The sequence below is a fragment of the Amia ocellicauda genome, chromosome 11 (genome assembly GCF_036373705.1).
Source record: "Amia ocellicauda isolate fAmiCal2 chromosome 11, fAmiCal2.hap1, whole genome shotgun sequence".
Classification (NCBI taxonomy): domain Eukaryota; kingdom Metazoa; phylum Chordata; class Actinopteri; order Amiiformes; family Amiidae; genus Amia; species Amia ocellicauda.
This window is the reverse complement of record NC_089860.1, coordinates 27,814,349-27,841,183: the sequence shown is the minus strand read 5'-3', so window position 1 is coordinate 27,841,183 and position 26,835 is coordinate 27,814,349. Positions and strand designations below refer to the sequence as shown.

The following is a 26,835-nucleotide window of genomic DNA, read 5'->3' as shown; positions in this document are numbered from 1 at the left end:
ACACGCTGAGAAAGCAACAAATACGCCAAGATGCTGACCTTCTCTCACACACTGCATTGCCAGCGGGACCCTAGCTATTTTTATAACTGGATGCCTGTGAGAAGGATTATTATCCACATTATTTGTTTTTTTTAATTATTGGACTGAGGTGTATAACAGAATAAAATCACAAATGTATTCAGGAAACAATAAAACCACATGAGTCTCTTCCAGCTATTTCCAGCTTTAGATGTACGACTGGGTAAATTTTCCTTGATACCCGTGACTTTGTATTGAGAAGGGTTCGCCATTTTCTTCAGCAGATGCACCTCCCCTCTTCGTGACGCTGTGAAGTGGTTGTTTTAGTTGATTTTGTAATGATTGATGCCTTGTACTTCTCTGTATTTTTGCACTTTGTTTGCACTTATTTTGTAAGTCGCCCTGGATAAGGGTGTCTGCCAAGAAATAAATATAATAATAAAAAAAATAATAATGGGAATGAAAAGCAATGGATATGCCAGCTGACAATTTACTGCTTCCACCTCACATGTTAACTGTGTTATTACATACATGATCAGGTTTTATTCCCACCTAATGCAGTGGAAATTATGTTTAGGGTTAAAAATGGACCCTGACAATGATCAAACGTTGATCTTCCTTACAGCATTTTAGGAAGATGGTGAGAAGTGTTATGCTTAGGCAAATTAGGCTAATTTCTTCATGAAAATGCGTTGCTAAAATAGGTGTGATCTCTAGAGCACAGAACTCATTGCACACTATCTTATATCACCTGAGGAGCTGTCCTCTGTGTCAATTTGACACTCTAGCAAGTTCCACTGGTCTTGTTTCTTGCGGTACAGATTTTGCTGGTTGAAACTCTGCCATCATTACATTTAATAACCTGAAAGCAGCCACCTGAGTTGGCATCTCTGAGCTAATGAGGCCAGCCAGGTGGATGTGCTTGGATCCAGCAGGTGTGACAGAGATGATTGCATGTGAGTGATAATCTCAGAGCCTGTCAGCACAACCTGGACACTGGACTTTGACTGGCCGAAAGGTGGGAGTTTAAGTGCTGACCATAACAAACCGAATGAGAGGAGAATTTGTGGCCTGAACATATATATCATGTTTTGCTTAGTATATAACATATTTCCCCACATGTAAATTGATTTGAGGAAGTCCGTTCTTGCTTGCACAAATCCTTTGTAAATATTACTAGCACAGTACATCTACCAGCTGTTAAAGTTAATTGTGTACATGTAGCCAGCACTGTTATCTTACAGACCAGGTGAAACTGATTTGAGCTTAACTTGGCTGACAATGTGTTCTTCTCATTTGGCCACATGCATTTACAAAAACCACTGACTCAGCTTTAGGTGAAAAAGCTGTCTCTTAAATGAGAAAAGGTCATCATGTGACTGCAGTTTCACTGAAAGAGGATTTTGTTTTGTTTTGTTTTAACATCCTGCAATGTGTCCCTATTCTTAATATTCCCACTCACTTTGACTGCTAAGGGTTTTAAAGATAAATAATAAAAAGGTAAATTTTAGTTTCTGTATCACAATCAAAGCCCAAATAATATGTGTATATATATATATATCACTCTGTTTTTCCACTTCATTTACTTTTCCTTGAATAAATACGAGCTGTCCAGCTTTTGCACGCATCAACATTTTTGCTTTCAATTCCTGGATTCTACCTGAGAAGGAAGTGGGCTGTATGACAGGCAGACTGCAGTTGTCGGCAAGTTCTGTTTTAATCGCAGTAAGACTTTAAGCATATACTGATGTTTGGTACATTAGAGAAGTATGCACATGTCAGTCATGTAAAAACTGCTGGCTAATAGAAATACTGTGAGGCAAATATTAATGCAAACCTTTCAGTGGTTTTTCAGAACACCTTTCAATGACCACGTGATCAAGGATAAAGAAACTATTTTAAGTGGTGCACTAGTCGGTGTTCAGAGCTTTTTAATTGCACGGCTGAAATGCGTTAATGTATTTTCAAGTACTACTTATTCTGTAAATGCTGAGGTCAAAACTATTCTATTGCACCCACTAAGTGTATAGAATCTATACATGGCAAATCCCTTGTCTTTTCTTCATCCAGTAAGAGATCCTTTAGGCTTCAGATAAAAAATACTTATTTTGAGACTTATTGTGCCTTTATTTGGGTCACGCCTTTTAAGCATACAGTTTAAAAAATTGGAAGGCTGAATTATCGAATCTTGCAATTATTTCATACAAAGTTACCAGAGGTTATAAACGAGAAAGCCAATTATGATGTATGACAGCTACTTGAATATTGTTCCGGGAACCTCATTCAGCTGTTTTCTCAAGGATCCCAGTGAACTGATTTCCATTACCTTGTTCACTATTTTCTACTCGCCCACAGATCTTGGAGTAAAGTGCTGCCTCCGATTACAGTTATGGATAGGTCTGTACTTAAAATCTATTTTGTATTCTTAAGTCTTAGGTCGTGATTGAAATAGTGGGTTTCATGAAGCTGAATACCTCAATCAACTCTCACTTTCACCCCCTCCTCCAAAACCGGTGTATATGTGTAGGTCTAGGATTTATATTTGGCATATGGCAGATCTGAAGTTGTTTAGTTTCAAGGTCTCTCTCTCAAAATACAAATATTCAGCTGCTTACCAGATCAGTATTGTGCATCTCATTGAAATTTGCGGTTTAAATCGAGGCAGACATTCATACATTTCGAGGCTTTTCAACATCACAACAAAAATTACATTTACCTACACATTACCGTGAATACAGCTTTCTGTGACAGTGGGTCACCCAATAAGGGAGTTAAACATGACACATTAGAAACCAGGCACTGAACAATAAACTTGAGGAAGAATGAGAGAAATGCATGTTGGTAGATGGGGTATGAACCAGAGACATATGTTTAGATAGTAGATTGGTTTACCAGTAGTGGTAATCATTTTTTATTTTAGTTGATACAGGAACAAATTTGCTATTTTGGAGAGACTAACTTAAATAGTCTCAGCATTATCGAAGTCAAACCTGTAGCATACAAATATTTTAGAATATCCATTCCCTTAGCAGACAAACATCAGATGATACAGAGTTATATTCTATACCCAAACGGTCACACACCAACACACATTCACAAATAAATTGATGTTCTTCTACTCAGATGGCTGATACGACTTTTACAATGAGGTTAAATGCCCCTCATGCACAGTGTGTGCTCGGCCACTGTGCATTAAAATACAATATGCTGTGATAAGACATGCTTTATATTGGTGAAAGCCAGAGATTACATCTGTGAGTCCCTTTTACGGTCATATTTTCTTTTTCATTTGTTAGCTGGGACTCCTAGTGCTTTTAATACACAGACTTTGGCGCTGACCTGTGGAAATATCGGTTACACAAACCAGTTTATTTACCCTTTGCTTGGCACGGAGATCGAGGGAACCTGTTTAAAGCTCACATGCAGTGTACTTGAAGTGTACTCATTACATATTTTTCATTTTGCTCTTGGCAGACCATTGGGTCAAATCCATGTCAATGCAAATGCAAATGTGATGCCTTCATCAAGCTACATAAATGCAAATGTGACTGTTACTTCTACCAAATGCTCCTCTTCTTGGCAGGAACACATCATATGTGTTGCTTACATCTTCGTTTTGCGAGCATTCAAATACAGTAAGGAACAGTGAACCTTTTGGACCTTTTGTTTATTTCAGGAGAAAGCAGGGTTGAGGTCAAGATATTGATCTGTTAAAAAAAATGTATTGAAGTCCTCTTATGCATTTGTTTCAATATAAAAGCATGTTGTCTTCTGGAGGAATACAAAGGCAGAATAGAGTACATAGAGAAATAGATTCTCTTCATCAGTATCTGTACAAATTAAAAAAAACAGATAGATGAAAGCATATGGATGAAAGGATCTTGAATGATCAAGAATAGAAACAATGTAACCTGTGCTCAGTAACACATCTGCATTAATCTACTCCAACTGCTTTACAACAGGCAAACATGTCCAAATATAAGTGCATGTGCCTGCTGTTTAGTAGTAGCACTATTTGTGTTGACATTTTTATCCTCTTTATTATTTTTGTAACAAAAGCAGTAGAACATATAATGATGATTGACAGATGTTTGTGAAAATACATTAGCAATAGTCACGAAGCAACAGGGAGTAGGGATTTAGCATTATTCTAAAATACATACTTAAACAAACAAACAAACCCCACCCATCTGACCAACCCCAAATCTCTTCCGCAGGAGAGAATCCCTCAACTCTTCTCCAAACAGTTTCCTCACAGCAAAAATAATGTTCTTGCTTTTTTATATATATTTGAATGTCAGTCCTGTCAAAGAATATACAGATGGGTGACAAATTAAAGGAAAAAACATGAAGTGTCTCAGTAAGGTGTTGGGCACCATGAGCCGCCAGAACAGCTTCAATGCTCTTGGCACAGATTCTACGAGTCTCTGGACTCTACTGGAGAGATGGACACCATTCTTCCAAAAGATATTCCCTCATTTTGATGATGAAAGTTTTTGCAAATGCACTTAAGCAAAGGCAAAACGCCCCAAGAACAAGCAGGAACTAAAGACAGCTGCAGTGCAGGCCTGGCAGAGCATCACCAGGGAAGAAACCCAGCATCTGGTGATGTCTATGGGTTCCAGACTTCAGGGAGTCATTGACTGCAAAGGATTTGCAACCAAGTATTGAAACTCACAATTTAATTCATGATTATGTTAGTTTGTCCAATTACTTTTGAGCCCCTTAAATTGGGGGGACCACCTATAAAAATGAGAGTAATTCCTACGCTGTTCACCCAATTTGGATATAACTACCCTCAAATGAAAGATGAAAGCCTACGCTTTAACATCATGATTGTTTCCTTTCAAAGTCATTGTGGTGGCGTACAGAGCCAAAATGATGACAATTGTGTCACTGTTCAAATGTTTATGGACCAACCTGTATTTTCTTCATGTTCCTGTGCAACATTGCAACAATGCTATAGAGACATTGGTGCCTTGGGTACACAAATCCCCAGCTCCCATTTTGTAATCTGGTGTAGCTGAAGCTCTGTGGCTGAGACTGCCAATGGAATCTGGGATCTGATGCATATATTTCAACTACAAGCATGTTGTTAAGAAGTGGCTCTGCTCAGGAGCCTTTCAGATAAGAGAGGCTATACCATACGTTAACTTGAGCTGCAGATTCCAGCCATGTGTTGGTCTGTCTTCTGTATCGTTGAACTCGTGCAATCTTATACCAGGAAGCACAGATGAAAGTGCAGGTCTGCTCTGCTTATGATGAGTAAAACAGCCATGAGCAAGTCCATATGCAAATGTGAATCCATTTCATGTCTAGACTGACACGCTCGAGGAATGGTAACAGAAACATGTTTCTTACATGCATTACCGGTTAGAATTAAGGCTAGTCTTGTGTGACAAGAGTTTTACGTCAATCTACCTTTGTCGATCAGGCTAGGCGAATCGCAATGTCACTTCAGAGAGATGTCAGACTGAAAATTGTGTCTGAAATCTTCAAAGTGATTGTATGAGGCTTTTAAGTTCAAAAACTCATTGGTATAAATATGGCAAAGAGAAATTACATAAATGTTACAAAGTGATGATATACACTCACCTAAAGGATTATTAGGAACACCTGTTCAATTTCTCATTAATGCAATTATCTAACCAACCAATCACATGGCAGTTGCTTCAATGCATTTAGGGGTGTGGTCCTGGTCAAGACAATCTCCTGAACTCCAAACTGAATGTCTGAATGGGAAAGAAAGGTGATTTAAGCAATTTTGAGCGTGGCATGGTTGTTGGTGCCAGACGGGCCGGTCTGAGTATTTCACAATCTGCTCAGTTACTGGGATTTTCACGCACAACCATTTCTAGGGTTTACAAAGAATGGTGTGAAAAGGGAAAAACATCCAGTATGCGGCAGTCCTGTGGGCGAAAATGCCTTGTTGATGCTAGAGGTCAGAGGAGAATGGGCCGACTGATTCAAACTGATAGAAGAGCAACTTTGACTGAAATAACCACTCGTTACAACCGAGGTATGCAGCAAAGCATTTGTGAAGCCACAACACGTACAACCTTGAGGCGGATGGGCTACAACAGCAGAAGACCCCACCGGGTACCACTCATCTCCACTACAAATAGGAAAAAGAGGCTACAATTTGCACAAGCTCACCAAAATTGGACAGTTGAAGACTGGAAAAATGTTGCCTGGTCTGATGAGTCTCGATTTCTGTTGAGACATTCAGATGGTAGAGTCAGAATTTGGCGTAAACAGAATGAGAACATGGATCCATCATGCCTTGTTACCACTGTGCAGGCTGGTGGTGGTGGTGTAATGGTGTGGGGGATGTTTTCTTGGCACACTTTAGGCCCCTTAGTGCCAATTGGGCATCGTTTAAATGCCACGGCCTACCTGAGCATTGTTTCTGAACATGTCCATCCCTTTATGACCACCATGTACCCATCCTCTGATGGCTACTTCCAGCAGGATAATGCACCATGTCACAAAGGTCGAATCATTTCAAATTGGTTTCTTGAACATGACAATGAGTTCACTGTACTAAACTGGCCCCCACAGTCACCAGATCTCAACCCAATAGAGCATCTTTGGGATGTGGTGGAACGGGAGCTTCGTGCCCTGGATGTGCATCCCACAAATCTCCATCAACTGCAAGATGCTATCCTATCAATATGGGCCAACATTTCTAAAGAATGCTTTCAGCACCTTGTTGAATCAATGCCACATAGAATTAAGGCAGTTCTGAAGGCGAAAGGGGGTCAAACACAGTATTAGTATGGTATTCCTAATAATCCTTTAGGTGAGTGTATAATGCAGTCATTTGCTCTGCCAGATAGGTCTTTGCACATGTGTGTCCTTTCCTTTACTTTATTGAAGGATTTTCATACATTTTCAGTCAAGCTTGTAGGCTTTTATCTCTTTAATTAATGCATTTTATATCCCCTCCCAGTAATTTGGGCATAAGACCATTTCACTTTCAAAGAGAAGCTAGAAGTCTGCTGTCTGAGGCTGCTGAGTTCTGTCTGTGCACTACATGGTTACAGTTTTAACATTCACGTCAGAAAGCAGATTCAGTCCTAATACGCTGGGGGGGAGCGGAGCCAGGAAGGCCAGCTCTTAGAGGATGGTAATCATTACTTCTGTCATTTGCATAACGTGCCTTGCATTGGGCAAAGCAAACATGAATATTTAACAAGGTGGGGAAGAGCGTTTTGCTCCGGCAGGGTCTGTGAGGGCTGTTAACTCATTACACTAGAGTGCTCCACATTCGCAGAAGAGACTAATCACTCACTCCGCCACCTGTTGCCTTGTCTGTTTGGCATCTACTACAACCTGTTTTCCATTTCTTTCTTGCCTTCCTAAAATGTACACCAAGAGAAAAATACAGTCTGTAAAATATGCAGAGGTTGTGAGTACGGAGTTTAAAAGCAGATAGTGTGTTAAAACTGGCAAGAGCAGTGAGATTGATGTTGTGTTATCGCTCATCACATTGGAAGAGTAATCGGCGTTGAAGTTCAGGGTGTTGCAGCAGGACGCCATCAGACCAGCAGGCTGTCTCTGGAACAGCTTGAGATGTGTCACCCGTCTATCTTTGTAGTTCTTAAAATCAAAGGAGATTGAAAAAAAAAATGTGTTCCCATTGTAATATCTAGGCTACTTAATTACCCATTTGATTTGAGGTTTGGATGTTGATTGCTGTAACACCTGGGCATATCTGAACTTCAAATGGAACTGTGTGATTCAATGCATATTATAAAATAATAAAAAAGACCAGCTTTCTATGTGTCATCCGTCACATCTCTGACATCAGTGTGACATAAATAGGGTAGTTTAAAAATAAAAAATGTATCATGTGGCGGTAATGATATTTAAGGCTCGGGATAATGCTTCCAGAACAGATCCCTGACAAAAAATAACGTCAGTATTCCACTAGCCTATCCCCGCATATACCTGGGCTGCAGCATTGATTGCACACAGAGAAAAAAGCCGTTTATACAGAAATGTATATCCTGTGCAATGAAGAGTAGTAAAGACCATAATGGCTTTATCAGCGGCAGTCAGTGGACAGACTGATTGCTCCTGAGATGCTGCCCCAGTCATGCTGGCTTGCGTTGTAGCAGGTCTGCAGAGTCAGGCTGTGCTCTTTCCCAACATTAGCTGAAGTTCATGCCATTTTAGACTTGATTCCTTTAGGAAGGCATAACAGTTTGATGTATTGTTTCTGGTGACTGTAAACTTACTGAAACAAAGTGGTGCTCTGTACTTGCGTGGGCTTCATGTTTCCAGTCCTGAGTCTTTTTAAGGATTTGATTGTAGTGTGTGAATACAGAGTAATTAGAATCAAAATACCTTGGTTACTTGTTTCTTCATTTATGGTTTACCTAATTAGGAAAAAAAGAAAGGTTATAATCCTGATTTCTGGGTATAAGGAATGTGATTGTTTTGTTTTTGTATATATACAGTGAGGGAAAAAAGTAAAAATCCCCTGCTGATTTTGTACGTTTGCCCACTGACAAAGAAATGATCAGTCTATAATTTTAATGGTAGGTGTATTTTAACAGTGAGAGACAGAATAACAACAAAAAAATCCAGAAAAATGCATTTGCATGTTAATGAGGGAAATATGTATTTGATCCCCTATCAATCAGCAAGATTTCTGGCTCCCAGGTGTCTTTTATACAGGTAACGAGCTGAGATTAGGAGCACTCTCTTAAAGGGAGTGCTCCTAATCTCAGCTCGTTACCTGTATAAAAGACACCTGTCCACAGAAGCAATCAATCAATCAGATTCCAAACTCTCCACCATTGCCAAGACCAAAGAGCTGTCCAAGGATGTCAGGGACAAGATTGTAGACCTACACAAGGCTGGAATGGGCTACAAGACCACAGTGACAACAGTTGGTGCGATTATTCGCAAATGGAAGAAACACAAAATAACTGTCAGTCTCCCTCGGTCTGGGGCTCCATGCAAGATCTCACCTCGTGGAGTTTCAATGATCATGAGAACGGTGAGGAATCAGCCCAGAACTACACGGGAGGATCTTGTTAATGATGTCAAGGCAGCTGGGACCATAGTCACCAAGAAAACAATTGGTAACACACTACGCCGTGAAGGACTGAAATCCAGCAGCGCCCGCAAGGTCCCCCTGCTCAAGAAAGTACATGTACAGGCCCGTCTGAAGTTTCCCAATGAACATCTGAATGATTCAGAGGAGAACTGGGTGAAAGTGTTGTGGTCAGATGAGACCAAAATCGAGCTCTTTGGCATCAACTCAACTCGCCGTGTTTGGAGGAGGAGGAATGACCCCAAGAACACCATCCCCACCGACAAACATGGAGGTGGAAACATTATGCTTTGGGGGTGTTTTTCTACTAAGGGGACAGGATAACTGCACCGCATCAAAGGGACGATGGACGGGGCCATGTACCGTCAAATCTTGGGTGAGAACCTCCTTCCCTTAGCCAGGGCATTGAAAATGGGTCGTGGATGGGTATTCCAGCATGACAATGACCCAAAACACACAGCCAAGGCAACAAAGGAGTGGCTCAAGAAGAAGCACATTAAGATCCTGGAGTGGCCTAGCCAGTCTCCAGACGTTAATCCCATAGAAAATCTGTGGAGGAAGCTGAAGATTCAAGTTGCCAAACATCAGCCTCGAAACCTTAATGACTTGGAGAGGATCTGCAAAGAGGAGTGGGACAGAATCCCTCCTGAGATGTGTGCAAATCTGGTGGCCAACTACAAGAAACGTCTGACCTCTGTGATTGCCAACAAGGGTTTTGCCACCAAGTACTAAGTCGAAGGGGTCAAATACTTATTTTCCTCATTTACATGCAAATCAATTTATAACTTTGAAATTTTGGATTTTGTTGCTGTTATTCTGTCTCTCACTGTTAAAATACACCTACCATTAAAATTATAGACTGATCATTTCTTTGTCAGTGGGCAAACGTACAAAATTAGGAGGGGATCAAATACTTTTTTCCCTCACTGTATATAAGAAAAGATTTATAGATAGGTATTGTTTGGTTACAAAACTGAGGTCAGTGTAACAATGAAGTTTTAAGATCTACCTGCTTTGCACACTGGGTTGAAACTGATACAGATCAAGACCAAAAAACGATATTAATGTGGGAATATGCCCTAGGTTTTCCAGTGTGTTTCACAACAGCCAGTGATGAATTGCCAGTCAGTGGATATCCTCTGAATTTCAAAAAGGGAAATTACAAAGAAATTATATTTTTGTTGAAATGGATCTTGCAAGGGGTGCACGATAAATGTAAACTCACAGAAGCATTAAAGAAAGCTTCGCTGCACCGCACATCTGAAAAAAAAAAATCTGTAGAATACTTAAACAGACTCATTCAGGCACTCATGGTATTGCTCATGAATTTTCTCCATTGCTGTACATACCTTAAAATATCCTTACATCTGTTAACAGCTTCCAGGAGTCATATCCAGAGTTTATGAGTATGTTGAATTTATGGATTATTTGAAGATTTACAACATGCTTGCCCTAATCTAATCTTTGCATGATAGGTAGAAAGGCTTTTTAATAACAGGAACACAGAAAAAATGTATGCTTGGTTATAAAAATATCAGTTGTCTGGGTAATGAATGTGCTGCAATGACATCTTCCACATTATATATATTTTTAATACTTGACAATAAAATAACAAGGACATTTCTTGTGTAGATTGTAAATTATTTACATGATGACAGTGTTTTTTCATTTTTTTGGAGGGGGGGCACTAATATTCTTTTGGGCAAAGTTAAGAAGAAATGTTCTTGGCATACTAATCTGATTGTTTGCATCACATGTCTAGCCATATGCCTGGGATTGTGAGTTATGTGTCCTATAAGTAGAATTTATCTATATAAGAAAGAGGGGGAAATAAAATGAAGCCATTATTCACTGAAGAAAGTAATGGAAGTAAGAGTTTTAAGGTGAACATTTTAATTGGAAAATTTAATTTTATATTTCCTGGCAGAAACATGCATCACAGAAGCACACAATGAAATTGACAGCTGCCCGAGAAACCCACAGTGACTTTGTTTTGTCAAAAAGAAAATGTCAGCAGCTGACTTTGTATGGATACACAGGGGCCACTCCTAATTATTGTATTAAGAAGGGGACTGAAAGTCTCCCAAATTTAAAACAACTGCAATTAATCCAAGACTTACACTATTGCAGTGCTTCTCAGCGGTGCCACTGCTGTGTCTGCTGCATAATTCTGTCTTTCCTGGGAAAACCCCAACGACCTTTCTGAACAACTGAGAGAAAGATCGGGCAGACTGTAGTGAGGGAGACTAAACTGGCTTTTCTTGCAGTTAACAAACCTGGGAGCAAAAACTAGTAGCAGGAGAAAAGCAGGAATAGAAAAGAAAATGACTCAAAATCACTCCAGAATGCAGTGTAATCTAGATGGCCTCACACCTACAGATTGGTGTGCCTTGGGAAAAAATCCTGGGAATGATTGGGGTGCAGTTGTTTTAATCTGTGTCACTTGAACCCAGAGTTTTTTCTTTAGGCGTAAATGACCTAGGATCAAAAGAATTGGGGAGGAAGCCAAGCAGGAAATGAGGTGGGGTAGGAGTTCAGTGAGAGGCTTGTGTCATGTGCAGGAAATATAGAAGAAAACAATGGATCTCGAGCACTGCGTCTCATGGGTGAAGAACCCGCTCTTTCCATTGTACCCTTTCAGTAAATAATGGATTGCCACATGCTACTTCATGGTTCGAAGAAGTGGTCACAAAATGGCAGACTTAATTAACTGGTTTTAGAGCATTGTCTTAAAAACGTCAGATTTAAACTGTAATTACATACCGTGCAGCGGAGTAACAGTGACTGCAACGTTAGCATGCTTGGCTGGTCCTAAATGTGCTCTTTATAGCAAACGTCTTGCAATTAAGGTTTCATCCAAGGTAATACTGTTTATGCTTCTATGGAAAAGATGCCCTTTTCAATGCTTTTTCAGCACTAAAAATAAAGAAATAAGTCTGTAATTGTATTGCATCCAGTATAGTACAGTCAAAAAGCCAATATTACAGCACTGGCAGATTATTGGCCATCTGACTTGGTTACTAATGCATTTTAAGTTTCATCCACATATATTTGAACATGTGAAATGTCAGCTATGTGCGTTATTTGCTTCGTTTTACATGCATGATCACACAAAGCTGAAACCGCAGTGACAAACTGCCTCGTGTATTACAGGGATTTGGAATGAATATCCATCAATCAGGACTGTGTTTTGTTCAGGGGAAAACGACAAAAAGAACAAATGTAGAATATTAAAATGAAAAATAGTTACAAACTGCAGCATTATCCTCAGTAGTGGCTTTTGCTAGAGATGAATCGTCTATTTAGCAATCTTATGACAAGCTCGGACACTCAGACAGTGGCTGTGCACCACAAACTGTAATTAACCTCTGTTCTCTACATGGCATATTGTGGACAGCCTAGGGTTGGACCATACCAGACAATGTTGACACTGATCCCACAGCGCTCACCTTTTGCACTGCTGGCCAACTTGGCAATCTGAGCCTTTCCGATTCCATATCAAAGATTCTCTCGTTACAGACCTTTGCACCTCCTTTCCACTAGATCAAACAAAAACCTAGCTGAGAGGTTTTCTGTGCTCTGTGGGATTCAAGTGGGGTTGATTTAAATTACAGTTGTGGAACATGATGTTTTCCTTTTAACCCCAATTATTCAGCAATTCTTTAATGTTAAAGTTCATATTTAATACGGAAGAACACTTTTCTAGTTGAAAGCAGTTATTGCAGAATAGGTATTTCATTTCGATCTAAAATATATTTTTCAAATAAATGGTCATATCCATCCATCCATTTGGTTCACAGCCTGATCCATCTCTTTGTACAGATCTCAGAAGGGGAGCAGTTAAAGAACCTGTGTTTAGACACCATCCCACTCCCCCCAACCCCCGCCACTTCACACGAAGCATAGAAACCAGCTTTGGTGCTGCTGGTAATTCAGATCTGCTGAATTTCTCCAGCCTATTAAATTATAGAGATCCGTAAAGACATTGGGGGAATAAAAAAAAAAAATGCATTAAGCCCTAAAATTAGGTGGGGCACTCATTGTTCAATTAATCTCATGCCTTGTTGCGGCCACACTCCAGTACTCCAGTACCCATTTCTGAAGATTGTCTGTGCGGTCTGAATAGGGAATACACTAGAAATTGCATTTTCATCGCATGCCATGCATCCCAAGGCTCCCTGTCCTACGCCAATATTCTGTGTCGGAATAAAAAGCACCATCTTACGGTTCACTTTTCCCGCTGTCCACCAGATGAGGGTGGCATGTGTAGAAGAGGGATGAACTCCGAATCGGTCCAATAGCAGTGCTGTCTGAAATCCCTTATGTGAATTATTGACAATTGCCTTTTTTTAGGAGCTTGCATCATCTCATAAGGATTTAAACGCCTGTTTCGAAGATACATAAAATCCTGGGCAAACTTGCTAAGTCTGAGCAGAACAGAAATCTTGAAACTTGTGAATTGCGAGAGGGGGTTCACGGTTAACATGAGCAATTTGCTTCTATTGTGTACTTAAGGATATTAGATTTTAATTCATTATGCCATGTACAAAAAGCATGAAATTACTTACTTACTCATTATAATAGCACTTGTACAGCTAGAGCCAAAAGATCTTCAAATAAATCCTCTACAGATAGTATACAAATTACTAATCAATTGGCTAGTAATACGAATAAAGCGGATCTACAGAAGCCGTAAGCAGACTAGCACATTAAGTCTCAGAGACCCTTGGCAATCTAGCAGCGCTACAATACTGTATTTCTGATGACAAACAAATGAACCCCTTCCATCTTCGTAAACTGCGGTTGTGCTCTTGAATGTCGTCCCCCTGTTCATGTAAAGGAACAGCCAGGTGTAGCATCTGCTATCACTGTGCTGAATTGCATGGGAGTGTTGTACAGACACACATTTAGGCAACAGGTCGCAGGCAACCAATAAAGTACCGAGACGACTTCAGATCTCTCATTCCTCAAGAGTTTTAAAGTTCTTCAGGTGTGCTGTTGTTTGGCTTGTGTGGTTTGGTTTGGAAATATTACTGTGACAATCTGTTGGATTCTGGGGTCTCCACCTACATTACACCCATTCAACCAAACCGGTGGCATGCTGTGTTGTGTGTCTCTGTTTTGAAAAGCATCTTCCTTCTTCCGATGAAATCCAAGGCCCTTTCCAACCTCTTACTCCACAGCTGCTTTCTTCTGTTTATCCTGCCTAGCATGCACAAGTTTAATAATGCAGAAGAAATACAAATGAGGTGCAAAGTTGTGATTAAAAACATTCAGATTTAATAAGCTAGGCAGATCAGTTGAGACATCGATTAGAGGCGAGTCAGTCACTCATTGCTATATTCCACAAATGTGAAGCCCATTATTACCACACAAATAAAATAAAATCAGAATATCTGGACAATAAATGAGAGTGGTACTGGAAATCAAGCCAGATAAGTAATTTGGCAGCTCCTGATGGATTGTGCTGTGCAATGTTATTAAAATTTTAGATTGAATACAATATTTTATGAGTGGCCTCTGACAAGTATGCAAAAGAGGAGTTCAATTAATGTTCTGAAGTACCTCCAGTATTTTAAGCCTGCTACATTTAGCTTGGGGTTATTTAAATTACATACATTAATTATTAAAGTTGGATATTTCCATTTTCTTTTTGTACTTGAGGCCGAAGCTCCCAGAATGATTACAAATGTGGAGTGCAATAAAGGCATAAGTAATGAGAAGTATTCTGAGACCCTTCCTCCGAGAGCGGAAGGAGCACTTTGGGTACTCTTCGGATTGCGGCAGCCCCAGCTGAATACACGAACGCATGTGGGTGTAAGTGCGGCAAAGGTGTCAGTTTCTGGATTTGAAAATAATAATAATTAAACAAAACAAAATGGAAGCCAGTGTTCTAATTTTTCTTCGTGAACTTGGTAATTTATCTTAATGACGTTGTTCTGTAAACCGCCTAATGTGTAGGCCAACATCTGGTATGTTACAGACATGGGGTGGGGGGGGGGTATGTGCTTCATAACACAAGACAGAGTGTGATGCAATAAGTAGGCCTAGTATGCAAAATGTTTTATATGACACTTAATATCTTTTTTTTCCTTCTTTTTTCAGCTCAGAACTGCAGTCATACATTACACGGTCCCAATGGGACGATAGAAAGTCCCGGCTTCCCCTATGGTTACCCCAATTATGCCAACTGCACGTGGATTCTCATCACACAGGACCACAACAGAATACAGCTGGTGTTCCAGTCGTTTGCCTTGGAAGAGGACTTTGACATCCTCTCGGTGTATGATGGACAGCCCCAGCCGAACAACTTAAGAACAAGGTAGCATGCTTTCCTCTAGTTCTCCTTTTTATCACCAAATGGCTTTGCTTTCAATAACCCTGGCAGACGGCAGATTGCTTGTTTTTCTAGACTAGTAATTTAGCAGTTTTCAATACCTGTTTCTCAATTTTCAAATTACTGTGATCAAATGTAACTGCGTCGAGTTTACACAAATATAGCTCGTGTTCTTTGGCTTTTGCAGAGTAGACTTATTTTTAGACTCATGACATCTTTTCTCTATAGTAAACTGTCTTTTATACACTAATGACAAAGCAGGGGGGTGGAAGTCCATGGGGATGTTTTCATGCTGAGGAAGTTACGGGCATATGGGAGATTATAAGGTGCAGTGAGCATTTTGCACACACCACCAAAGATTATATTTTAAAAGCATTTGAAGTTGCTTTCTTTCTAAACCATCAGTTCCCATTTTTCAGTGATGAAGAAGCACAGCTAGCTCTGTCACGAGTCACAACTGCTCTCTCCAATTTATTCTTACTTCTCTTTGTTGGCTTACAGCAGGAGATGCTGAGATTTCAAATGCCATTAACAAACCGCGATATAATCACTGTGGGGGGGTTAGAAAGGATGACCAAAAAGGAGAAATGAAGCAAAAATAATTGTTCTTTGTGTTCCTGTTGAGAAAACAATTGGTTCAGATCAGAAATAGTGTGGACACCTGTATCGCTGCAAAAAACACACCCCCTTACGCCATTTTTAATGTGAAACTAGAAAAACTGTTATCAAAGAAAACAAAGTATTGATTTAGTATTGAATCAGTTTGCTAGTTTATTTTGTACCCGATGTTGCTAAGGGAGTAGGCTGGTGTTTCTAAAACATACCGGATTTTGTATACATACTGAAGAGTAGTTCTGAAATATATTTTTGGTCCTGAAAAGCAAACGCATGTTCTTGTAGAGCATTTCTCCTGTTTTTACTGAGGAGCTGGCACTGGCCTTCCATTTAGAGCATGAAAATAAGGTACAAAGCCAGTCATAAGGGGCTGACTTCAGATTGCCTTATGTATTATCCTCGCTATTTATAGGCATCACAGGAAGGTTGGTATTACATCATGACTTCTTCAGTAGCCGTTTTTAATCAGAACGATTTGACATCAAGTGCGTCATTTTGTTATGCCTTCTTTGATTATAGGTTTTTTTTGGAAATATATGATTTTGCATGCAAGAGATACAAGTTTCAAGAAAAGTCCTTGTTATGCAGACCTTTATTTTCTTTTTGTACTATAAATCAAACTGATTCACTGCGTACCATTACTTTCTTTTGAAATCTAACCCGATGCAAAATACCAGTCGGATCCCCTTTTTTACATGCAGCGAATGTGCTCTGTACTGACACAACTGGGTCAATTCCTTTCTTTCCCACCTGTTTTTTAAATCTTTCTTTATCTCCCACCCCCCCCTACACAGACTTCACAGACAGACAGAAACTAAACGATTCATTAAGCTCATTTAGGAAGAGATTAACTGAGATAGTGATGCATAAGCAGACGATTTGGCTAAATGGTCAGATAAAAGTTTTTTTTTTTTAGTTTTTTTTCTGCTCTGTGAAAATTCATGAACACGGAAGGAGGTTTAATTGAAAGGCCAGATCTGCAAGTTTCCGATTCTGCTGTTGTGCACTATTACATCTTTAGTGACGTTTATGGATGTAAAATGTGACAGATATAGAATTAAATTGCTTTATAAGACCTCTCATCAGCATAGGCGTTTATTGTAGAGATGTATATATTTTTCTTTAAAAGGTGGGAGTCTCACACGCTTACAAAATAAAGATGACTATCTCGGAATATGCAAGCTGAGAAGCCAGAGCTCAGCATATTTATGCTAGGATGCTTTATTTTATATATTTTTGCTTCCCCCAATTGAGGGCCAGGTGAATAAGTGACAATCAACAGGCTGGAAAATGTTTGCTTCATTTATTTATTTATTTATTTGTTTATTTATTATTTATTTCTGCCAAGATGTGTTTTTGTTGTGCCTGTCAAGAACACCTCCTGATGTGCTGTTGTTGAGGTCTAGACAAGATGGGAGAATAGACTGACAGGCACAGAAATGCATAATGGTACCGGTATGGCATGGGAGACAACACACATGTTTTATTTACTTACACGCTCATTTATTTATATACCCTTTAGAGAGAAAAGCGGATTAATCCTTGAATTTCCACCTGGATATCGTGGTATTCAGATTCCGATTGAACTGAAGCTGACCCCCTTTCTCGCTTTTTTGGTGCTTCACGTTCTTAGGATCATGTAGAAACAAAATACTAATATTTTATGAAGAGGTCCAACTGTTCATGGTCACCTTTGATGGAAATTGTGCATTCTGTGGTGCAATCTGCAGAGCGACGAAGTTCTACCTTGACATCGACCTTCTGCTTTCACTGACATCAGCCCCCTATCTCTTGAGACACGGTGTATAATGTTTTAGTTTCAAGGTGACCACAAGCCCATGACAGGCTAACAAGCAATCTTTTGGGCGAGCCCAGCATGACAAGGACCTCAGTGGGAGTAGCCCTGCACACACAACACTGCCCTGGTGCGGGTTTGCTTGGTTTGTGTCGACTTTGAGCTCCTGGGTGGGTTGCAGGGATCTGTTTCACTAACAGTTAGTGTTGCGGTGCTGAGAGGAGCCCCCCTTGTGGCCGCCGCTGCAGGCTGTTCTCCACACTGTGGCAGCGAGCCGTTTTCTCCCGCAGTGATTCTCCCCTGACTGTGGCCCATTAATCATATGATCGCTGCACCCAAGGACCAGTGTGCGTTTGCCATTTATCAGTGCTCAAAACAGCCAGGCAGCGGAGTCTGCTTAAGGGACCCGTCTGTGCAGTAGACACCGGAGAGGACGGGGGATCAGTTGTGGAGGGCTAGCGCTCTGTTCTGTATTAGGAGCGGTATTATGGGATACCGTGCAGAGGGAACGATTAATCAAAATGCTAATTTGTCAGTGAATTGAGTTTGCACCCGACTTTGCCTGTGGAAAATCGAATGCTTTGCATCTCAGCTAAATGCGTTAAGACACATCATTTCCCAACATAGTACTACATCTATTTAATAATAAAAATGATAATAAAGAATAAATAAATAATAATAACCGACAGATGTTGTACTATGTTGGTAGTGCTGTTATTAGTGTTACTTTGTTGAAAGCAATTATCATGTTAAGAGGCTCTTTTGAGTTCTAGATTCCATTTTATTGTTTGCGAGGCACCGCTAATTTAATGTAATGACAAATTATGCATTTGCCTTTCCAAACAATAATAGGTAATGACCACATCATATAATTGTTTTACCTATTATGCATTATACAGTTAATCTGTATTATGTGAATTCATGCATGGTTTGCCTTAAAATGTCATTTCCATGCTGATAATCGCCTCTTAAACCTTTCCAGTGCCCTCCATAAATTAGTCTCTGTCATTACTTATTAATATTTAAATAAGCCCTCAAATGTCATACAGTTAACAAGATTATTTCTGGGACATTGCGGATATTTATGCTATGATGTAACGGCTTTCGCTTGGACCCCATGTTTAACAGCAGGAGTAAAAGTATGCATGCGGGTATTTATTTATTTTAATTCAAGACAAATTTAAGTGGCAGAGGTAATAGATAATAGAAGTCCATTCTTTTTTTTTTTACTATTCTGCAACACTTTCACCTCATTGTGAACGAAGCTCAGACACAAGCATAGAGCATTGCTGTCCAGCTCCCAGCACTTTCTAGTGTCTCTTCAGTCTCGTCCATTTCATTGCAGAGATGCTCTTTGGGTTGAGTACAAGACACTGAAGTGCAGTAATTATTATTATTATTATTATTATTATTATTATTATTATTATTATTATTATTATTATTAATAGTAATGCTACTCCCCTACAACTGTTCCCACCTTTGTGACACTGTGTGTTATCATGTTTGAAGGATGTACAGGCCTTCACAACGCTGATGGGACCACCACTGTTGTCCTGACTATCACTCCTACTGAAAGTGATGATGCCCTAGAAATTCAGCTTCCTCATGGCACATGGAGCTACAATGTATTGCCAACAGAGGCAGGTGTGTGTCTGGTAATATGTTGTTATTCAGTGTAAGTGGGCGTCAGCGAAGTGACACTGGAGAAAGTACTTTGTTTGGGTGTGTTGAAACCTACATATCTTAAAAGGGGAAGCTGAGCAGTCGTACCTTTCGAGATTCCGTTTAATGGAGGTTAAGATGTCAAAGTGGGAGCACAGTGTTAGTCTCTCCCTCCCAATTCCCTAAAAAAAGAGACAAGCACAAAGACTCTGGTGTTCTTTAATACCTGCTCCTCCTTGTGCACGATAATGCCATTGAAGCCGTTCGACTAAGAAAGCTTACAGAATGCGCTCCTATCTCCGTCCTCTTAATGTGCTAAACTGTCTGGAGGGAGAATGAAAGGCAACAACAAGATGACGGAACAAGTAGACTCCATTGTGGACTGATCCCTTATCTCTGGCTAATCTCCAGTAAATAAGGCACAATGGCAGGAATTTGTTTTCGGTAAATTGCACTCAGTGCTGTGCAGGAAAAAAAAAATGCTGTGTAGCTCTTTCCAACCCAGGGCTTTCTAATTATCTTCTTATCTGCGTCTGTAAGTCTCCGATTATTCCTGTATGATTGGGCTTGTATGAGAGTAATAACACAGAAACTTTCCACATTGACGCGAGATGGAGTAGGAGGAGGAGGATTACTACGGTTTAATCCTCAGGTTGGGGAAAGGCAGGGAATACAAATTCACTGTTGAGTCGAAGGAAGCGGGCCAAAATTGTGAATATTCAGCTGACGACTGTGAGCGCCTTCCTGCATTTCACACTTTACAAATAGAAAGCTGCCAACACAACCACACTGGCTTACTGAAAGTCTACCACATAAGGTGTTTATCTGGGAAGTGCTTGACTGGCTCGTATTGTGCTTCAGTGTTCAGTTTGTGAGGTTCAGTAATGATTTGTTTTGCTGCTCTTTTTTTTTTTTCAGCATCAATCTGGAAGATCATGAATGGGACTTTTAAACGTATCGGAGGCAATTGATTCTTACTGTATGCTTTGATGTTTTGTTTGAAGGGATGGCTGTTGTAGCCAACGTGTTGCAGCCAGGATTCAATCTGCTGTCCCAGGCAAAGCTCTGGGCATCAGTTCTGTGCATCCCAGACAAAAGATAAACCTGCAAAGTCTAAAAGCAGGGCCTTCAGACATGGGGGATTTATGCAATCTTGGGAACCCAGGGGAATTATGTCACTTCACCACTTGATTACTGTTGCACATTTCATATTCCTTGCTAATCCTTGAAAATATACTCATTGTAATGGGCAGCCTATAAATATACATTATATTATATTTCAGTGGCAGGGAGTTATTATTATATTCTTTAGAAGCATGGTAAAAATTTGGCAACAATACCCTCACATTAAGTAATGGAGCTACTTCAGTGTTTCTGCCTGTTGTATTGAAAGTACTTCACCTCATCCCGGGCTCTATGTTTGACAGGTTGCATGGGCTAAGGTGGTAAAGAAGGCTCGGGTCAAGTCCCCATTCATGTCACTTTAAAGGTTTTTATTTTTATTTTTAAGTGCTTTGTGGTAAGTGGATGAAACGGCGATAATGGGACAATCAAAATGACGGGGGCATTCGGAATGACAGGCCATTAAAAAGAGAAAATGACAAGTGTCAGCTGTCAGATGGGGAAGAGGTCCAATCAATTTCTCGCAAATGTCTCTTGGGCACTTTTTAAGTACTCTCTAGAGGCCATCTGGCTTTTTGAGATGTTTGTGTGTGTTCCTGCTTCACCCCCCATTTCTTTTAATGTAACTAGTGAGTCTTAAACCAGTACCACATTAAAGCTAGGGCATTAAATTGAATGGTGGAGGATCTATGGGGAATTTTAGTAGTCTAATATATTGGAGGGGTTAAAGAGTTTGGCTTCCACTAGTGGCTTCAAGATTTAGATGCGCACACAGGCACTACTATGTCCAAACCACAGAGGGCGGTTTGACTCCCCTTGTATCTTAGCAGTGTCACATCCCTAAGAATTGGGCAGAGCTGTGAAGTATGAGAATAATTCTATTTTATTAGGTGGTACTTAGCACTGTTTCTGCTCTGGTATTTGTAATGGGAGTTGAAGATGAACGGCCGTTGGGACTTTGAAGGCACTCTCTTTAATTGCACTTATTTATTTGTTTAACCTGGTACAGAGCTCCAGAGATATATGGCACATCTTCACTACCCACCCTGCGGAGAGCTTCTATTAGGCATCCGAGGGACACCAACAGTTTCATTCAATTATATCTGCCTCTGTCATCCGTTTAAATAAAAATGGAGCTTGTCCAAAACGCTTGGGCGGCAAGTTAATTTATTTTTTTGATGCAGGAGAAAGGTGGAAGGTGGGATGATACTGTCCGACAGAAAAGCGGAGAAGGACTGACAGATTTCATTGTTTAATTTGATCCTGGGATTCCTCTGAACATTTCCCTGAAAACAAGGTCATGCAATTGAAATAATTGATTGAAATATGCACCACAAAAGGCATGGTAAGGCACATGATCTGTTTTGAAAGCATGACACAATTAATTCCTCTTTATATACAATATTATCACACAGCTGAGTATAACCAATTTAAATCAGTTAATCATATTTACAAATAAACATGACATACTCATTCAGTTATTATTTTAATCTAAGTTTTCTCTTTTACTCCTGTACACTTTGAAAGCACTTTTAAATTGGACTTCGGTTTGCCTCTGTCAATGCAGTTAAATTAAATAGAAATGTGATCTTTTCTTTCATTCATTCTTTCTATTTGTTTGTTTGTTTGTTTCTTTCTCACCACTGCACTGCAGAGTGGGCAGGTTTCTGAATGATTAATGCTGTGGGTGTGCAGTGAACATGGAGCCTTCATTAACCCTGGCAAAATAAAGACCTTCATCTAGCTGCGATTTCCTTTACGACACAAATCTACGTTTAAAAATTGATGGAGACGGCCAACCTGTTGTGAGAATGTCCCCGTTTGGATATGGGCTTCATAGCCTTGAATAACAGTAGAAGGAAATTATTAATTTATAAGTCCTAGAAATTATTCTGTCCTCCGCCCCCCTTTGTAATGTCTTTGGATGTATTTTTTTCAAAGCTGTGTCTTACATTAGTTATGACGTGCACTAAACAGTGGCACTACAAGATGTAAGGATGCTTGCTCTGCCATTCACTTGCTTACTTAGAGATGGTAATTCATACTCACTGATAGTAACATTTAAAATCTGCTTCGCTACGTCTGGATTTGGCTCATTGTGGGAATATCCTGCTGGGCAGATTATTATTATTGCATGTGCTGTGCATAAAACATAATGTAAACAAGTGCAGGGACAGTTACACATGATTCAAGAAGTGCACATCAACTGTAAAGGTTGTATCCTCACTGCTGACTTCCATAAGAACTGCATTTACCAGTTTGTTTTATTTGATTTGTTTTGTCTGAATGATTTGAATGACTACAAATGAGAAACCCATCTTGTTTATTTGGCTATAAGAAGCTAAATCAATGCCACCACCATGTTATTCAGCTCCTTCTTGAAGAAACCAAAAGGAAATGGCTAAGTAGTTTGTCTTTGTCGTGACCTGTGAGATGGAAGATTTACAACACATGATATATAAAGGAAACACGCCTCACACCCCCTTTCCTGCCTTCCTTGATTGTAATACTTTACTGACTCACTAAAGTAATTTAAACTACAGCATAATACTGGCTTAATTCAGAGGTAGTTTTTGCATAAATGTTGTAAATGAAAAAGTGCTACAAGCAGGGTGTATGTGTTTGTGTATTATTATTATTTTTAATCAGGCAGTGAAAAGTCAACCAGAGAGAAGGGAGCCCTATCCCTCTGTAGTAATTTAACTCAAGGGCCAACACGTTCACTTTGACGTTATTGATTGCTGTGGTACCTACACTTCATCCTGGGAGCATAATTAACCGCTGTGTCGTAGTGGGGCAAGGTAGAGCCAGCTGTCTCCGTCTCCCCAGAGCAGAACTAGGCTACAGAAGACCCCTCTCTCCAGGGCAGTGAATCTCTATTCCCATTACTTAAGATAATTACACAATGGGTTTTATAAAATATTGCAAAGGATGGGGAGAGGAAATCCATAGACTGATGGTTGACTGGAGGTCAACGATACATCATCTCTTTTCCCTCAAAACCCCTTTCTGATTTATTTATTCCTGTATTCATATGTTTTATGCGGTTTTCAATGGAAAGCAGTTTGCAGTATCGGCACAACCATAAAAAATATAGTTTTTTTATCCCCTCCACCCCCATCCCCCCCAGAACCACAATAACAGAGAGGTTTAAAATGACCGTTTTCAAAATGGAGCTGGCCCCTTCGTCTGGGGAAATTAAAAGTCGAGGGCGGGAGAAAGAAAGTCAAGGTGTCAGTTTCAGAATGAAATGAAAAATAGATTTGAGTGCTGATGTAAAGCTGACTCGAAAACACATTCTATATACTGTATGTGTGTGCATGTGTGTGTTTGTAAAATACAATACATATTATTATTATTATTATTAATTAATAACCATAATTATTAATATGCACATTACAAAATTATGTATTTAAGGCAGTGCATTATCTTGTGTACTCATGCTTTTGCTAACACACTGCAAAATATTCACTTAAATTGCTGTGAACCCAAACAAGCTTATCATTTTCATGTCTTAGTCTGTCAGCTTTGAAGGCATTCTTCTAGAAGCCCCATAACAAGCTTTGCAACAACACTAGCATGTCTGTTAAGAAGTGCAACAATATTCCATAAATTATTTTAATCCTCCCCAATAGCACACAAGGTTATACAAACCAAACACCAAATGTCACCTGCTTCCCATAATCTCTGCTTCTATGGGTTTGGCCACATGGACTTTGGCTTTGTAGTACTTTTCAAGTGTATTTCTGCTGTTGCCCTTGAAGTCAAAATCAGCATTATAAATCCATGTCTGGGTCTCGATTAAATTGCAGGCATTTATTAATACTCCTTTTCCATTAAACAGACACTTAATAACCTCCCTACCTGGATTGTTAAAAGTACATCTTTACATCTTACCGTGACAAATAGATTTTTCAATTTGATTCTATACTTATGAGATTGTTAGAGATAAATGAGTTGATAGGAACCGTTTGAAAGATGAGCCGAGATACAGGATGGAAAGGGAAGGATTACAGATGCGGAGTCATCACAGAGCTTCAGGGACAGTGTGTGAGGGCTCCATCATTTCACACTGTGATTTCAGCTCCTATCCTGTCACACATCTGAGGCTAAAGCTACACAGGTGCGTGGTCATCAATTAATGGAGCTTCACACTCACTGTACCCCACTGATTGCCCTGTCCCAACTGTATATATTATGAAAAAAGAGCAGGAGAATACAGGAGAAAGCAGGAAATTTGCTCTGGCACAGAGAAACCAGAGCGGTTTCAGGCAGCTGTAAGACATGTATTGAGATGTGCCGTGACATGCAAGTAATGGGAATCAAACTGAGCTCTTTATAGTCTCTGTCTGACATTCTCCAGGTGTGAAATTAACCAATTCATATAAATTGTGTGTGTGTATGTGTATATATATATATATATATATACAGTGTGTATGAATTGGGTAATTTAATAATAATGTAGAACCAGTACCTTGCATATACAAGTGGAATCCCAGGGTGAAGAATCAGAAGTACAGAGAGGGAGAGGAAAAGCGGATGTAATCATTTTCCCTCCGTGAAGTTGAAAGTTTACTTGCCTGTGATCAAGTTATGACTGAAATCCGTTGCTCCTGGGCGGAAATAAAAACGTAGAGAAATTGTTTGGTAAGCTGATAAATAATTTGAGCCGAGGCAGAATTTATGGGCTGTTAAAACGGCTTAATTAGCAGGCAGCCGAGCAAGCCCAAAAAGGTTATAATAAAGTGCAGCAAAATAAAGGCTGACAGAACAAGACGTGGAGGATGATGAATAAATTGTCTCCCCGTGTGGTGAAGGCAAAGAGGAAGGAGCTCAATTAACTCTTCTAATTAAATTCATTGTCATATTTTGGCTCCGGAATATGTTATCAATATCAGCCGCTGTGAGTGATGTCTGATGGGTGTGATCCTGAGGTCAATCACAGTTTGATGAAGATGGAGAAGAGCCACTCATCCCTTGACTCTTGCGGAAGGCCACAGTTGCTGTGGATGCTTCCCTGATGAGGCACATTCACAGGAACGGATTGCTTTGTTTTTGTTCTGATTCATTTGTATGTAGAATAGGTGTGTTTAAAGAGCTGTGGAGCACATGAGCAACCTGCTTAGCCATCTCCTTTTGGTTTCTTCAAGAAGGTGCTGAAGAACATGGTGGTGAGATTGATTTAGCTTCTGATAGCCAAATAAACAAGATGGGTTTCTAGTTTGTAATCATTCAGCTCAATCCTTCAAATCATTCAGACAAAACAAATCAAATAAACAAACGAACAGCCCCAGGAATCGCTTGCATTTCATAACCAGGTTTAAAACAAATGTAATGGTTTTATCTTCAATTTTACAGTGCCATTTTTAAAATTTCATCTTTAACTTCAATAAAATCTGTAGCTCTTTTTTCCCCATCTGGTAGAAAACGCTCTAAAGAGACCCTGTAAGTGTGATGAGTGGGTCTTTATAGATTTCTTTTTGCGGCGATGAAAAAAACAAAAGCTTTGACATTGTAATAACTTTAGTTGTACAGTAGCTATAGTCAGCAGCAGCAGTTGAATAAATGTAGACAGAGGATGGTTGTTGAGGGTTTTGCATTCCTGGTTGTACTTTATCTGCTGGTCCCAGTGAGGTGTGAAAGGTGTTGCGGTTCAATGGACTAACTCCCCGTAAAGAACTACACACAAAACAGGCTACATTTCCTCAGGAAGCTGTGTATTAGTTTTGTAGTAAGAAAACATTTGTGCACACATACACGCTCACACCTACACTGATACCACCCCCTAGCTCACAGGTGTCTCTGTATAACCTTGCACTTTGTTTTACAGAGTGAGACTAAAAACACTTATTGGTGTCAAAGGTTAAAACCACAGTTACCTCCACTCCCTTCTGTCATTATAGCGAGAGGCCATATGCATTCAGTCGAGGCTGTCGAGGGAACAAATTACTGCAGGCTTAAACTCTGACTCCGGAGAACGCTTGCAATTCCATCAGTCAACTTGTCCCTCTGCCCTTTTCATAGAATCAAATGTGCCCCTATTTCAAGCGTTATTTAGAACACCGCTAAATGAAGTCAATAAATACATCTAAATCAAATCATACATTAACCACTACTGGTCCATCATTTCTGAGCTGTAAAGTCTTCAAAGGACTTCAGCAGATGAAGAAAAGGGAAAGCAGGGGTTTTGCTTCAGGTATCTGACTTCTGAAGAATATT

The 26,835-nt window shown here is 39.8% G+C and overlaps 1 protein-coding gene across 1 annotated transcript in view; it reads left to right on the top strand.

The window, feature by feature from the left end:
* Window positions 1-26,835, top strand: part of csmd2 (CUB and Sushi multiple domains 2) — a 289,324-nt gene that overhangs the window by 13,217 nt on the left and 249,272 nt on the right. The window contains exon 2 of the mRNA XM_066717247.1: window positions 15,191-15,407. Coding sequence (XP_066573344.1) covers window positions 15,191-15,407 — 217 coding nt within the window. The remainder of the gene's footprint in view (window positions 1-15,190; window positions 15,408-26,835) is intronic.